Genomic DNA, 14,382 nt, shown 5'->3' with positions numbered 1-14,382 from the left:
GGGAGATCGGCTTACCCAGCACACATGTACCACCTGACAGACACACTCACACATACTGTCACACAAAGTGATTTTGTAATTGAAAAGCTTCAGCAGAGGCTCTGTAGAAGTGTAGCAGCCAAGAGAAGTGAAGCAAGGAGCTGCAGTGATTTGTTGACTTGGAGGTTGGGTCTCACATCTGCCTGGTGTTTATTAAGCGGCCCAAAGCCTCGTCGAGCTGCAGTCGATCATTCAGGAGGAGCCGCGTGATGGAGAGCCTCATCCCCTCCAACCTCTAATGCCTCTGCTGAAGCTATTAGCCAGCCTTAATGTTTTCTACAGTGATAATGAAATAGACTCCTGACCAGTGTGTCATTTGTTGGTTTTGGCAGCAAATTGATATTGAATACAGATGTTCATGTTTCTGGGCCACATCTCGACCCTAAATACTCTCCTGACCCTGTTTGAAAAATGGAGCTGAGATGTTTCAAAGTTGGAAAATGTGTCAGGAGCTGAAATCTGATACTGTAGTTCTTACTTGGATTTACATTAAGTTGTAACATCTACAGTAGTGTTTCCTTTCCTTCCTACAGGTCCCTAACTTATTTTCTATCCTGAGATCAATACCATATCTTTGCCATTGCAGCACTTTTATAAGCTAAGTGACAGCTGCCATAGCCATTATTTCCCATATAAACTCAAGTGGAATGAGTGGGAGTCCTCGCTCTGAGCTATACACAGACGTAGGGGTCGGGGGAGGGCTGCATTGTGGGAGGAGATTGGAGCCCTGCTGGAGCTCGAATGCATTTCCAAATGTGGAATTTCCATTAAAATGAAATATATTTCTGGATCTACACTGTGCTGTGCTATGCTGTGCTATGTGCAGCAATCATCAGAAATTATGCAGCAGAAACAAAATGGGAAAAGATGTTGGCAACCATGATGTCGCGTTGGCAATTTGGGTTTGCCCAAACTGCAGTAAATACATTTTGCGTGCAGCTTTTAAAAGAGCAGATGCAGCACTGAACTTCTACAATATTCCCATTCCCATTTTGTGTCAGCAATTGAAACAAAATGGGAATGGGATGTGAGATCAATCTGTCAATCTAAATTGCCCATAGGTGTGTCAGCCCTGTGATGAACTGGTGACTTGTCAATGGTGTACGCTGTGGCTCGCCCAATGTTGGCTGGGATCGGCTCCGGCCCCCTCACAACCCAGCAAAGGATAAGCGGTTAAAGATAATGAACAGATGGAGGTCAAAGTCAGTGCAGCAGAAGATGAGATATCATGCTTTTCCCCCCCTTGCATTCTTCTTCACGCATGAAGAAAGATTAACGAATAAGTGATTCTCAAAAAAGTTATAATAAATACCAACTGATCTATTTATCAGAAATGGTTTCAGCTATAGCTTTGAAGCTACAGTTGTGGTCAAAAGTTTACATACACAAAGAACATATGCAGATGCATCTCAAAAAGTTTGAATATCATGAAATCCTTCATATATTCTAGATTCATTCATTACACTTTAAGTTAAACATTTCAAGCCTTTTTTGTTTTTATTATGATGATAACGGCTTACAGCCCATGAAAATCCAGTATCATCGAAATATTAGAACATAACATAAAACCAATTCCATTTTTTTTTTTTAACACAGAAATGTTGAACTTTTGAAAAGTATGTTCATTTTTGCTCTCAACACTTGGTCTGAGCTACTTTGGGACAAATTGCTGCATCAATGCATCGTGGCAATGGAGCTGATCAGCCTGTGGCACTGCTGAGGTGCATAGCTTAAATCCTGGCAAGATGGATTCATGCGACCACATGATCATGTGACCCAGCTGTCATGCCAGTTAAACAGAGAGGCAACTATCTAGAAATTTAAATAAAAGGTGGACTTTTAAAAGCCACTGAAAGCATCTTGAGTCTGTTGAACATTGCTGTATCTTTCAAGGTGAGAAAACATGTTGAGTCAGTCTGCTTACCCTCATGTCCACACACCCTGCCCCCTGCTCTTATTGTGGGCCGCCTATGATATGTGGATGCAAAAGAAATACAAAGGGGCACAGCAAGCCACACCACAGACACCGTGTGCGCTGCCATGCCAGAGGGGAAAAAACGATTGAGGAAACAGGATCTACATTTGAAGCAACCACATACTCCGTTCCATTCTGCTCAACTCATTATTTTGCTCGCCTCTTTTCTGAAATCCCCAAATGTCAGAGAAATGTTTCCTGCTCCATCTGTGGTGCAGCTCCAGACAAAGAGCTGCTGACATTTTATGGATTCCCTTCAGTGTTATCAGCGATTAATGGTGACCTTTCCTTGGAGGGTAAAGCATTTGATCTTCCCCAACCTGAAGAAACTAGGCTATCGGCATTTCATTTCAAAAGTCAAATTCATGTTGCCTTTTTGATATCAAGCACACAACAGAGCAGATTCTATGGCTTACTTTATCCCTTTGTGGAGGTGTTATTTAGCTATGCAGATTGCATAATACACAAAGCACACTTGACAATGGGAGAGCTTAATGGATTACTGTACAAACAGAGAGAGAGAGACGAGTGCCTTTCAGGACCCTGTGGGAATTCAGAGCTTTTTAGGAGCAAATGTGACAGGAACATGGCAGAGGCCTGTGGTGACTAGTGTGGTGCCCTTGCTGGGCCCTATTGTTGAAGCAGTGTGATGGACTTTCTTAGTGGGCACTTAGCCCTGTTAGAAGCTAGCTTAAAGGGTAAATGGCTAAGATAGCAGTCTTGCTCAGTTGGGAGTTTGGGTGTATGCTCCAAGCTTTGGCACCATTAAGGCTTGGGACCACTTAGTTACATCAAATGCAGACATATCCTACCAGTAGCCTGACTCCATATGCACAAAGCAGCATGAAGGCAGCATAAGCACAAAATACACAATGTTCTTAGCAGTAATTGCAGAAATGGTTGTAATGCCTGAATCAAACCCTTGAATCTGCTCAGACTTCTTTTGAATGCCTTGTGTTTTCAACCTGAGCTGTTTACTGTTTTACATTAAAGAAATGTAATTTAATAGAAATGTTCTCAGCTGATACCAAGTATTGATCTAAACTTTGTTGTGTTTGGTCCTTCACCACAGTGTGAGCCCTCTGCTGCATGTCCAAGTGCAAATAAGTGTTCAGATTTGAACGATAATTTAGGCTCCTTCAGTATTTGGGCTAAGCTTGTGAAAATTAAGGTCTGTCAGATTTTGTAGCTACAGCTATTATTTCAATGTGTAAGATATGACTAATAAACATTTAAGTAAATGCAAGTTTCGATGTCGGTATAAGCAGATACCCAGTATTAAACTAGGCCTAAAAGCTTGAATTATTTTAATCCCAAATTTGGAAATTCTTTTTTCCACTCACAATACACACAGGTGCGCACACACATGCAGTGTAGAGGAGAGAAGGGGCAGCCACACATTCCACGGCGGCCAATGAGCAGTGTTGGGGGTCGATGCCTTGCTCAAGGGCACCTCAGCAATGCCTAGGATGTGAACCAGCACTCTCCAACTGCCAGTCCACATCATTTGTTTTTTTGGTCCGGGTTGAACCAGCGACCTTCAAGTCCCAAAGCCAAGTCCCTACGGACTGAGCTATTGCCGAGACTTTTCTAGTTGTAAATGACCACCATAATTTAAACAGTCAATAGAATTAGAGCTCCAATGATGAGTAGATTCATTGATTATTTGTTTAAGTAATTTTCTCCCGCAAAAATATCAAATGTTTGCTGGTTCTAGCTTCTGCGATGTGAGGATCTGACACTTTGCTTTGTCATTCATGACAGTAAATGAAGACTCTTTAGGTTTTAAGTAATTTGAAGATTGTGATGACAATTGGGATTCTGATGCTGTGCTAAATGACCACCAAAATGACTTAATTATTGTTTTTGCTGACAAATAAAGAGTGAGATATTACATGATTTGAAAGTAGGGATGGGGTATCGGGTGACAAAGGCTTTGAGATTAAATATCTGCATCGGCCAAAAATTTGACATTTCTGCCAACATGAAAAATGAATTATCTGCAGTGGATGGGCATTTTTGAGAAGTGGTTATCTTATTTTGCTCAGTGAATGTGTACTTTTTGAATAGCCTGTATGTCTGCATCTTCCAGTGGGCTTGATAATATAATTGATGCTCTCTTCATTCAGGGGGAAAATTATCTATATCTGAAATGATGATGTTGAAGGTTTTGTAATATTCTAAAAACCAAAAGAAGCTTTTTGATAAATTGAGTTAATTAAATAGAATTACTCTGACATTGTTGGCCTATAAGTAACCAGAGTCAGCAATAACAAGATCTCTAAAAAAAGGCCTGTCTGTTCCTCTGTGCCAAAATGTCTTTCTGTGGTTTGGAGACAAGAATTCCATGTTTCACAGTAGTAATCATCTCCCTCTGATCAACACATTCTTTGCTCATACAGAGTGATGTAGCTTTGGATACCCTTTGGATCACCTCCTCCATCATGTTCTTGATCCCCAGTATCTCTGTGGGGTCCGACAGCGTGAACTTCAGAGTTAATCCTACCATTAGTGCCATGCAGAGTCAAGATCATTTCCATGTTTCTGTGTCTGCCTCTTCATTAGCTGCTTCAGACGGGTTGAAAGGTTCCTCTGTGGGAGCGTTAAGTCAGGGGTGGGAGAAGACATTGTTCCAGGGAGAAATAATGAAGATAGATGATACACATGCTACTACCACTATCCTGAGGCTGACGGGTTAATAACCATGTTGGTAGTCCCTAGCTGATTATTGATTCTCTTTATTGTCTTTAGTTTGGTCTTCTCATTTCCCAGGCGTTCTTGTTGGCTCCTGGTTTAAAAACCTTCTCTGCTATTCATTTGGTAAACATAGAAAGGGAGATCATTACAAACCCTTTTCTCACCATCTTACTCCGTGCTTGCAGTTTGACTCAAATGCCTGATAAACCGGAGACTGATGTCTTCATAAGTCCATTATACTCCAGTCTTATATTGTGTTTTGCTCTGCCTTGCACATATCTGCTAAATGTTCCCCAGAGTTGAAATGGGAGTACCGTAAACCCCCTGTCTGCTCTGTTCATTGCCTTTCAGTTGAAATAAATCCGAGATGTTTCAGTGCGATCTGTGATAGAATGTATAGCCAGCCCAGGCCGACGTGTATAAATCACTCGCTTTTAAATTCAACGTCCTGGGAAGTGTTTTTGTCAATTTGAAGTGAGCTCATGATTCATCTGAGCTAATCTAGTCATCCTGTTGAGATCCTTGCTCAGTGAAAATGGGAGTCATTATTTCACTAACTTCACCGGTGCATCGTCTCGAATCAGACAAATGGAGAGACACAACCTGAGTTTCCCAAAGACTGTGGCGTATTTATTTGCTGTTTTTAATTAGCTTTTATGAAGATAGATTGTTGATGATTTGACTTAAATTATATGCTTTTCTGCACTCGCAGCACATACTTCAAGCATTCTTCAGACCATAGAACACCAGGTTTACTAATTTAATAGCAGAGTTGCAGTTATTTTCATTGTTGTAAAATGATCTGTTTAGACATATTTTTTTCTCAGAATTGTTAAGTCAGTGGATCATTTAAACTTACAATGCCCAAGGTGATGCCTTCAAATAAGCAAACTGTCTCATTGAGAAGCTGGAACAGGAAAATGTTTGGCATTCAGTTTTTCTTGGAACCGGAAAAAACTGTTGTCAGTTTAAAATTCGAGTGACGTATTAATTGATTGATTAATTGTTTCAGATTGCCAGGTTTAAATATTTGTTGGCATACTGTAATGAATGAACAGTTTGATGCAGACTTGGTAGCACTTCAGTTAGAGGGTTGTGCGGAACACAGAATCTGAAACAGGTCACTGTCTTGACTATGACATGACACCTGTCAGGACCATGAAGTAGAACGTCTATTGTTGACTGTTTTCATTAAGTGTCATTCAGTCAGTTATGTCACTTTTAATGCAAAATTGACATTGTCTTGGATGAAGTATGATTGTATTTTGTCCCCACGACATCTCTCGCTCGGCTTTTGTTTCAAACAGGTGCTGTCTTTCGTGACAGAAATGATACATCCGCCAAACCAGACTGGCACTCAGTAGAGTGCGTATGCAGGGGACTCAGTAGAGGTATCTCTACTGAGTCCCAAAAGTCCCCTTTAATTCTATCAAACGTAATCCAATATCAAACTTGATAGCCCTGTGTCCCTTTAAATTTTAAACCACCCATCACAGCTTAACCATGATTTAAGTTCACCGGATTTGTAACAGTAGACCGCTATTATAACAAAACATGGGCCAAAAGCTTGAACTCACAATATCTATCAATATCTATGTCACCTATATGTTATTGTTACCAGCCTCATTCACACTGCCCAGTCAGTGTGGGAATCATTTGCCAATACTATAAAGTTACAGATGCAGAGAGGGGGTACAGTTTTGCTGAGGCTCTCATGCGCCTCCAGAGGTAGTATCAGAGCCACAGCAGAGGTGAGCTGGTGTCTGTGTGAATGGAAAAGTTGGAGGCGCGGATCAGGGGTGTGTCGGTCTAATAGTGTTCACAGTCCGACTCATCAAAGAAAAGAGGAATTTCCTACACTTCAACCCACAAAGCAACATTACATGACCAAACAACAGCAATGTGCTAACTGGTATTGTCTTTGGCAACTCATATGAGGAATGTCAAAATTAAAGTCACTGCGAGCCCTCCTGACTGAGAGTCCAGTGAACTTCCCCCAAGAAAACAGCATACCGCTCAGGGAGTGGGAGCCAGACAGGGACTGCTGTTTACTAATGATTATAATGTGATGCCATTTAGAGCAAAAACTTCTATTTGTCACTATCCACAATGCATGATAGGTCAGGATCTCAACCACAACACACTATAACAACATCCATATGATTATAAACAGTTTAATGAGACAGCTTTATATTTACAGGTGAAAACACACACATCTATAACCAAGGCTTAGTGAAATCAGCTAATTGCTTTACCCTTAGTGTCATGTCCCGATTATGGCAGTGTCTCGTCAGTGTCATGCACAGCCCCTCAAATAAGATGTCACGGCAGTATCTGCATCTGTATACACTATGGATTAATAAAGAGGAGGAAATTAGGCTTGTACATGTATGCCAACTTACACAATGACTTTGAAAGGATAGCTGCATAAATCTGCGGAAAAGACGCATATTTGCATATTTTGTCTGAGCTATATGTCTGGCTGCTGGAGCTCAAGGTTTCCCACCTGAAATTGGCTAACATTTTTTCAACTTATATATCAGCACATGGATGTGTCTGACTCATCTGTCTGTCTCTACCTTTCGTCACTATGATCCTTTGTTTTTACTTGATGTTGGGGCATGCTCCTCTGATTAATTATGAAGTGAACAGATGATGTGATTGATCAGTCAGTCGCTGACTAATCTCATCGCTCTAGTTAATAGATTGTGGTCTAAACAGCCTCCTTACTGAAATATGTGGCCTTTGCTGTATGATGTTACCCCACAGTTTTTTCCACTGAAGCTGATATTATAAAAGTAATGAAAGTAATTTCTTCTGATGTTAGTGGAGGTGCTTTGTATTCAGGCGAGGTTGGGTGCCTTCACTATAAAATGCTCTTGGTTCTCCTGGAGTTTTAATGCAATCAGCAGCCATGTTTACCAGTGTTTTCACATTGAAACTGAATGGTTTCCATAAGTGTATGGGTCACAGTGCACTTTTATTGTAGCACTGTTTGCTTTTTCCTGAATGGCAAGGTAACACTGCACTGTGCAATAAGTTGACCCTGATGATTTCACTGCTCTTTCTGACCTCTTACCTGTAAGTGTTCCCCATCTGCAATGACTGCCTTACATGTAACATTACAGTCTTTGTACGCAGTCCTTCATCTAGTTAATATCCCTCCTGCTTTGTTTCCTTCAGGGCTGCCCGGAGGAAGGACAGTGACAGCGCAGTGGCTTTCTCAAGGCCGGACCAAGAGGGAGGCAGGGACGTTGACACAGGTCAGATATCTCACCAAACATGCTCTGAACTTTATGTCAAAGCCACCTACACATCAAAAGCAACTACTACAACTGCGCTTTGGCACTGGTTTATCTGTTTATGATTAGATTGATATCTCTGGATAGTAACAAGAGTAAAAGTCCAAGAGTTTGTATTATTTATTACGCATAACAGTGCTGTGCAAAGCCAGCAACACACAGCCATTGTTCATTTTAGAGCCTCACCGGTGGTGGGACCTAAAATGTAAAGCTGTTGAAAGGCCTTGGGGGCTGTAAAACCACAAGGGTGCACCCATACTCTAAAATGTGTCGAAACATGTGCATACATAATGACACAAATTTGTAATTACACCATATCTCAGGACTAGTGTGTCCTCGGTGGCTTACATTAATCATCACAGATGACCTCAACTGCAAGGTGCTTCTGTTTTGCTTTTATGGATGAATGAAGGACATCTGCGGTTCTTTGCTTGTATCCTGAGGGGACTGTGTGGTTTGATTATTGATATGGTGGCTTTTTTACTGCCCACAGAATGCCACACACGCATTTACTATGCTTAACATACACACACACATATACAGGTGAGAGGAGACTATGTGCCCTTTTGAAAAATTATGAGGAAGGAAGGAGTTAGTCAAAAAGAACAGATAGTTTTAACTTAGCACAGCATATTCCAAAAAGATTAACAGCCGAACATTTACAAGAGGGCTGAGTTGTAAAACTGGAAATGTTCGAGTTAGAATGACTTGTAGATGCTTCAGCATAAATGTAGTGCAAGCCTGAGAGTGATGTTACATCATGTGGACCCTGATATCGAGCACACGGCAGCTCACAGTTTGGATGAATGTTTCCATGAAAGCTGTTAGAAACAAAAGCAGCACGGATGGAATCAGAAATGGAGGTTGCATTTTACAAACAGGAACATACAAGCAACACGTATTTGTGTTCAATACAAACACTTTTTTTTTAAATTTGTTGACCTGACCAAACATTGTGATGTGCAATACTTGCATTTAATGCATTGCACAATTATAAGTTGTTTAAGACAATGTTCAGACCTGGAGAAATCCACAGATTTACTAATTTGGTGCATTTCATTTGGTCACCTGTTGCTATAGCTTCTAGGGTAGGGTTAGTCGGTGACCAATATTACGCTTTTTGTGAATAAAACTTTTAAACATTTGCCTGAGTCAGGTCAGATAGATTTTCATTAGGAATAGTGTTTTTCAAAGTGTGTTCACCACCAGTGAGGCGTTAATCACAAGTTTAACTGCAGGACCTTTTGAGTTTTTTAAATGATATACACAAATGTTTATTTGCCTCAAAAGACAGATTAATGCGTTAAATAAACAACGGCACTAGGGGTGAGTGAGTGAGTAAGTGAGTGAGTGAGTGTATGTGTGAGCAAGTTAAGGTCAATAACTTAACTCCGTAAACTCAATAAAACAAAAGTATTTCCCCAGCAGATCCAGTCAGCAGTCAACATTGTAGAACATAAACACTCGACAATGAAGGTCACCTCCACTGATCACTGCTGCAGTCAAGCTGATAAACAGGAGTGAAGATAACGCCACTTTTTGGTAAACGTCTCCAGAGCAGAGCAGAATCTGATGTGATTCTGGGTGTTTATTCCTCCAGACCGTCTGGATCTGCACCTGACTCCTTCCTTCACAGGTTGCTGGCTTTGAGCAGCTGAGCAACGATTCTGCTGTCCTGCTCCACCTGGCCCTCCATACACAGATGTAGCTGCAATAAGCTTGTTTTGGCTGATGTGTGAGTCCGTCCATTTTTTTCTCTTGGGCTTTACTCACTGGCTTAACTCTTTACTTTCTTATAGTGTTCTCATAGTATATTTAAACAGCCTTAAACATATTAGCTAGTCAGTGAGCGCCACTTAAAAGGATTTGTGATTTTAAGATGGTTTGAAGCATTTGGTGCAGATATGCAAATAAGTCACTGGGGTTGGGCAGCTCATGTCAAGGGCTGAGGGACTGACAACTTGTTTTGTCATTGAATCTGTTATTGTTGACATGGAATTGGCTGGACTGGTCCAGCTAAGCATGGAAACATGGCTCACTGCCTTGCTGTAAATGCCCGTGCTTGATCTGATGGTCACCTTGGCAGGAGAGGAAAGGTTGTGGTGGGTTTGGAGGGGGTGAGAGGAAAAGAGAGAACGTAGCCAACGCTTAAGGCACTCCTCCATCAGAGTGGCCATCAGTCTTACCAGGGGCCCCTAGCAACAAGAAAACAAGAACCAAAATTGCTTCAGACAGAAACACCTGGCCAAATGGATTAATGACTAAGAGAATTATATTGCTGACAAAATAGTAGCTTGAAATACATTCAGAGATAGATGTGTGATAAAACAGATGGATACATTTTTACCACAGTAGTGCAGGGCAATATGGCGACATGTCATTATGTCTCAATTTACAAGACTGTTCTACTTATTCTAATACTACCCACTTAGTCATCATATATATATTATATCCACATTACTGATGATGAGTGATCAAAAAAAATCTCTTTGTGGTAAGAACAAGTACCAATAGTCACCCCTACAATTTTGTCATAATATTGATATTGAGGTATTTGGAGAAAAACATCGTGATATTTGATTTTGTTGCCTAGTCCTAAAATTTATGAAGTTGTGTAGATATCAAGATATACAGTATGTCATGTATTGTGATATAGTCTAAAAGTATCTTTGCTGTGTCTCTCTCAGCCTCTTTTCCTGTCAGCTCACAAACCTAGATGAACAAAATGGCAACTAAATTTGTAAATAAAAGAACTAGATTTAGATTTATATCGGGAGGAATTTGATCAGAGAATAAGTAAACAAGGTTACATTAAATGCCATCATTGGGTATCTGACAGCATTCAACACTTACATGTTTTGGTTGGTACCAAAGACGTAGGTACTGATCAAAACAAAGAGTAGAATTGTATAACCAGCACCAATTTGTAAGGTTCTCATACTGGAGCCACACCCAATGCAACCCGACAAAACAGCACTGCAATAAATCCTACCTATCTGGGGGCTGTAGATGCATCTCTGTAGTCATTTTTTGAAGCGGATGTACAAGCACTTCTGAAGGGGGCTTTGTCAACAGACAGCCTGAAATCCATCCATATTCAGTTAAGATTAAGTTAAAGATATTCTCAAATCCTCACATTTGAGAAGGATGGATCAGCAATTCTTTTGCATTTTTGCTTTGGACAGTTACTGATACAATTAATCAAATTATTCAAAGTTTTCTGTCTATTGATTAGGGGAATGATAAACCATTGCATATGCCTTTGGATTCAGCTTTCAGGATCAGCTAAGGTCAGCTGTGCCTACTGTAGTTGCATGCACATGAAGTTTTACAGTGCAATGGAGGATTGTAAAAGACTCTTTACACATGTTCTCTTATGGTTTATCTTCTACGATAGGGCTTAAGAAAATAAAGTCAAATTTGAATTTGTGTGAAACCTGTCTGATTGTCTGCCAGCTCATCTTCCTTTCTTCAAACACTCTGTTTTAACTGTGTGAGGCAGATTCTCTTTGTCCCTGGAACCCATCAAGGAAGTGAGCTGAAGTGAAACTAATAAATTAAGATCCAGTTTCTATAAAACTACTTTGGCTTTTCGGGCCACTCTTAAGTTAATGAATCTTTGGTTTGCATTGCAGTATTTGGAGATGCAAGTTTTTCTTAGTGTTTTTTTTCTTTTTCTTTTTTCTCCAATTTAACTTGATTTTGTAAGTACTGGCCTGATAAATTAAGGAAAGTAAAATGACTGGAGCTTTGGGTTGAAGCTCAAACCTGAAAGCGTTCCATAGCAGCTCGTCAGGCCTTTGTCAATTTTTCCTCGTCTTGCTCTTGATGATTCGCTGACAGACTGAGGCCAGCTCCCCTGACGGGCAGCATGTAATTGACGCTGATCACTGGAGGCGTCTGAATGCCTCTTGTGCATCTTAATGCTTCCAATAATGAGAAAGTGGGGCCTTGCTGAGAAACATAACTACGCAGAATGATTCAGACCTATGCATTCATCTCAGTAACAGAGTTCTAGGACTAACCGTTATGCTAAAGAGTGGGTATTGGTGCTCGACTGGCCACTATCATTAGGGGAAATGAAGAAGGTTAGCATCAGAACAGAAGAGATCAGTGGGATTAGAAAGCAATGAGAAAGCAAGGTTGAGGATTAAAGAAGGCTGGGGACACATTTCCCAAGTCTTATCCTTCACATGATGTGCGTGTTTGCATAATGCCTTGACCTCTTCTATCTGGTTAAATTGCAATCACTTTATCAAATCATTTTTTGAGAGTTTGCCTCCTTTTGTAGCCCTTAAGTGTGGCTCATAACACAGGCGCTCACACTTCGGCTTCTTATTTTACCTATTTTATTTATTCCATTTCTCTTATTTCACCTTCTTTATTAATTCGTATCATTGCCTCTGTTACTTCAACTATTTCATGCAATTTATTTTTAACGTCTTTTTTATTTGTAATTGTATTCTTGCTTTGTTTTGTCAAAGCACTTTGTAAACTTGTATACTCCCATATTACAATGCTTCCTCAATGCGTTTTAAGGGAGTTCACACCTGCACTTAGAGCTGTCCACCTGTGATTAGAAAGCTCAGGGCTCAACAGCCTCCATTTCCATGGAGGTCTGCATGGTGTAACACAGTCCACATGGAGTCCAAAATGTATGACCTTACTGACGGCACATGTGAACAGGTAGACACAAAACAAGATTCTGCTGTCCTTGTCTGTATCCATTTTGGACTATATCCAGTCTGTTCCTGTCATTGCTCAAGGGCACTGACACATACGGTTGAATAGGGGACAGACCCCACCCCTCTGGTTGGGATTTATTTTACTAATTGCATGTCCAGAAAGAAAATCATCAGAAAGGTGTGACAGAGTCATTAAGTGGACATCTGTTAGGGTAGCATTCACCTTCTCCTTCTTTCATTTTTTTTTTTCACACAGAGAAGCTGCAGCCCACTGTCAGAGACTTTATCTATCACCATTTGTTGTTGTAGCTTTATACTCTGTCTTATGTCCTTCAATTATTTGTCAGGGGAGTTCAAAGACTTGCTGTGGCCTCTGTCCTCCTCCTCCTCCTCCTCCTCCTCCTCCTCCTCCCCCTCCTTGTTTTTTCTTTTTTATCACCCAGTCTTCTCACAGCTCTTTGGCACCTACCCCACATCTACTTTCTGTCTCCCTAGTGATTAGATTATCTTTCACCTCGCAAGCTTGCTGGAGATGGCAGTGACATTCACCCGGGCAAGATTAGGGAGTGTACACAAAGATCCATGCCTGGTGCTGATACTGTGGGGAGGGGATTGTCCACAGTAGCCTTTATGAAGAGGAGCTTTTTCATGCACAGTCACGGCAATGACACCCACTTGCATTTACCTGATATGAGTTTAGAAAGCTGCTCACTGAAACCCAGCATATTACTATCTGAGGAAGAAGTTTTTCCTTTTAAATCAATTACAGTTAAATGCTGCCATTAGACAACATTGTTAATATTGATAAGTGCATGGTTGTAATATGTCACCAATCATTTAGCATTATTATATATTGTTTTCCCCAGCCTGTACCCACCCCTATGTTGATAGAACACTGACAAAACCGAATGTGTGTAGAAGCAGCCTCACCGTGCCAGATTTTTCTGACGATTTCTTTTCTTTTTTTTTTCATAAAACAGAACTGGATGGCCATCTTTGATTGTTTTTACATAACTGCCTCAAAGAGTTTCTCAACATGTTTTTGGTATAGCATGGCATTTTTACCCTTGAAATGTTTGTAAGAGAAGTTTGAAGGCACTTTGAGCTGTCAAATGAAGCTTTTGTTCAGTCTTCAGAGTGAAGGCGGCCAAGGCCAATTGAAGAGCAAAGAGTCTAAAGTTATGAGAGTTTTTTTTGCATGTATACCTGTTCAGTATTTTTTTCAGTGAACATTCACCTGACAATATGTGCTATTTCAGTGTCCTTGGATTACTAAAATGCATTTATTCCACCAGGCAGAATAAATACATCTGAATATTTATGTTTTTGGCCATAATTCATAACAATTCAACTTGTTGAGAAGCCAAAGTGGAGTTAGGCCTTATGTGGAATAAAATGTAATTTAAAGGTGCAGTATGTAAGAATATTAGTTGAACGCATTCGAAAATTAACAGATTTGATGTTAGCCCAGTGCCTGAAAACCTCTTTCTCTAATGCACTCCCCTGGTAGATGCATGGCTAACTGAGCTAACTGGCTAACAGTAGCTACAGTAATGGATGTATAAATAGAATACCGTCCTCAGCAGTTAAGCTAGCAGTTATTGTGGTGACATGCTTCCTGAGGATCCCTTTCTGAAGATGATAATGTTACACACCCATTCAGCTGCTTTTGTGTTTTTTACAT

The 14,382-nt window shown here is 40.5% G+C and overlaps 1 protein-coding gene across 1 annotated transcript in view; it reads left to right on the top strand.

Moving 5' to 3' along the window:
- adam19a (ADAM metallopeptidase domain 19a) overlaps positions 1-14,382 on the top strand; it is a 202,218-nt gene that overhangs the window by 27,179 nt on the left and 160,657 nt on the right. Inside the window, exon 2 of the mRNA XM_030431403.1 lies at positions 7,895-7,974. Within this exon, the coding sequence (XP_030287263.1) occupies positions 7,895-7,974 (80 nt within the window). The remainder of the gene's footprint in view (positions 1-7,894; positions 7,975-14,382) is intronic.

The sequence above is a fragment of the Sparus aurata genome, chromosome 10 (genome assembly GCF_900880675.1).
Source record: "Sparus aurata chromosome 10, fSpaAur1.1, whole genome shotgun sequence".
Classification (NCBI taxonomy): domain Eukaryota; kingdom Metazoa; phylum Chordata; class Actinopteri; order Spariformes; family Sparidae; genus Sparus; species Sparus aurata.
This window is presented reverse-complemented; position numbering and strand designations above follow the sequence as displayed.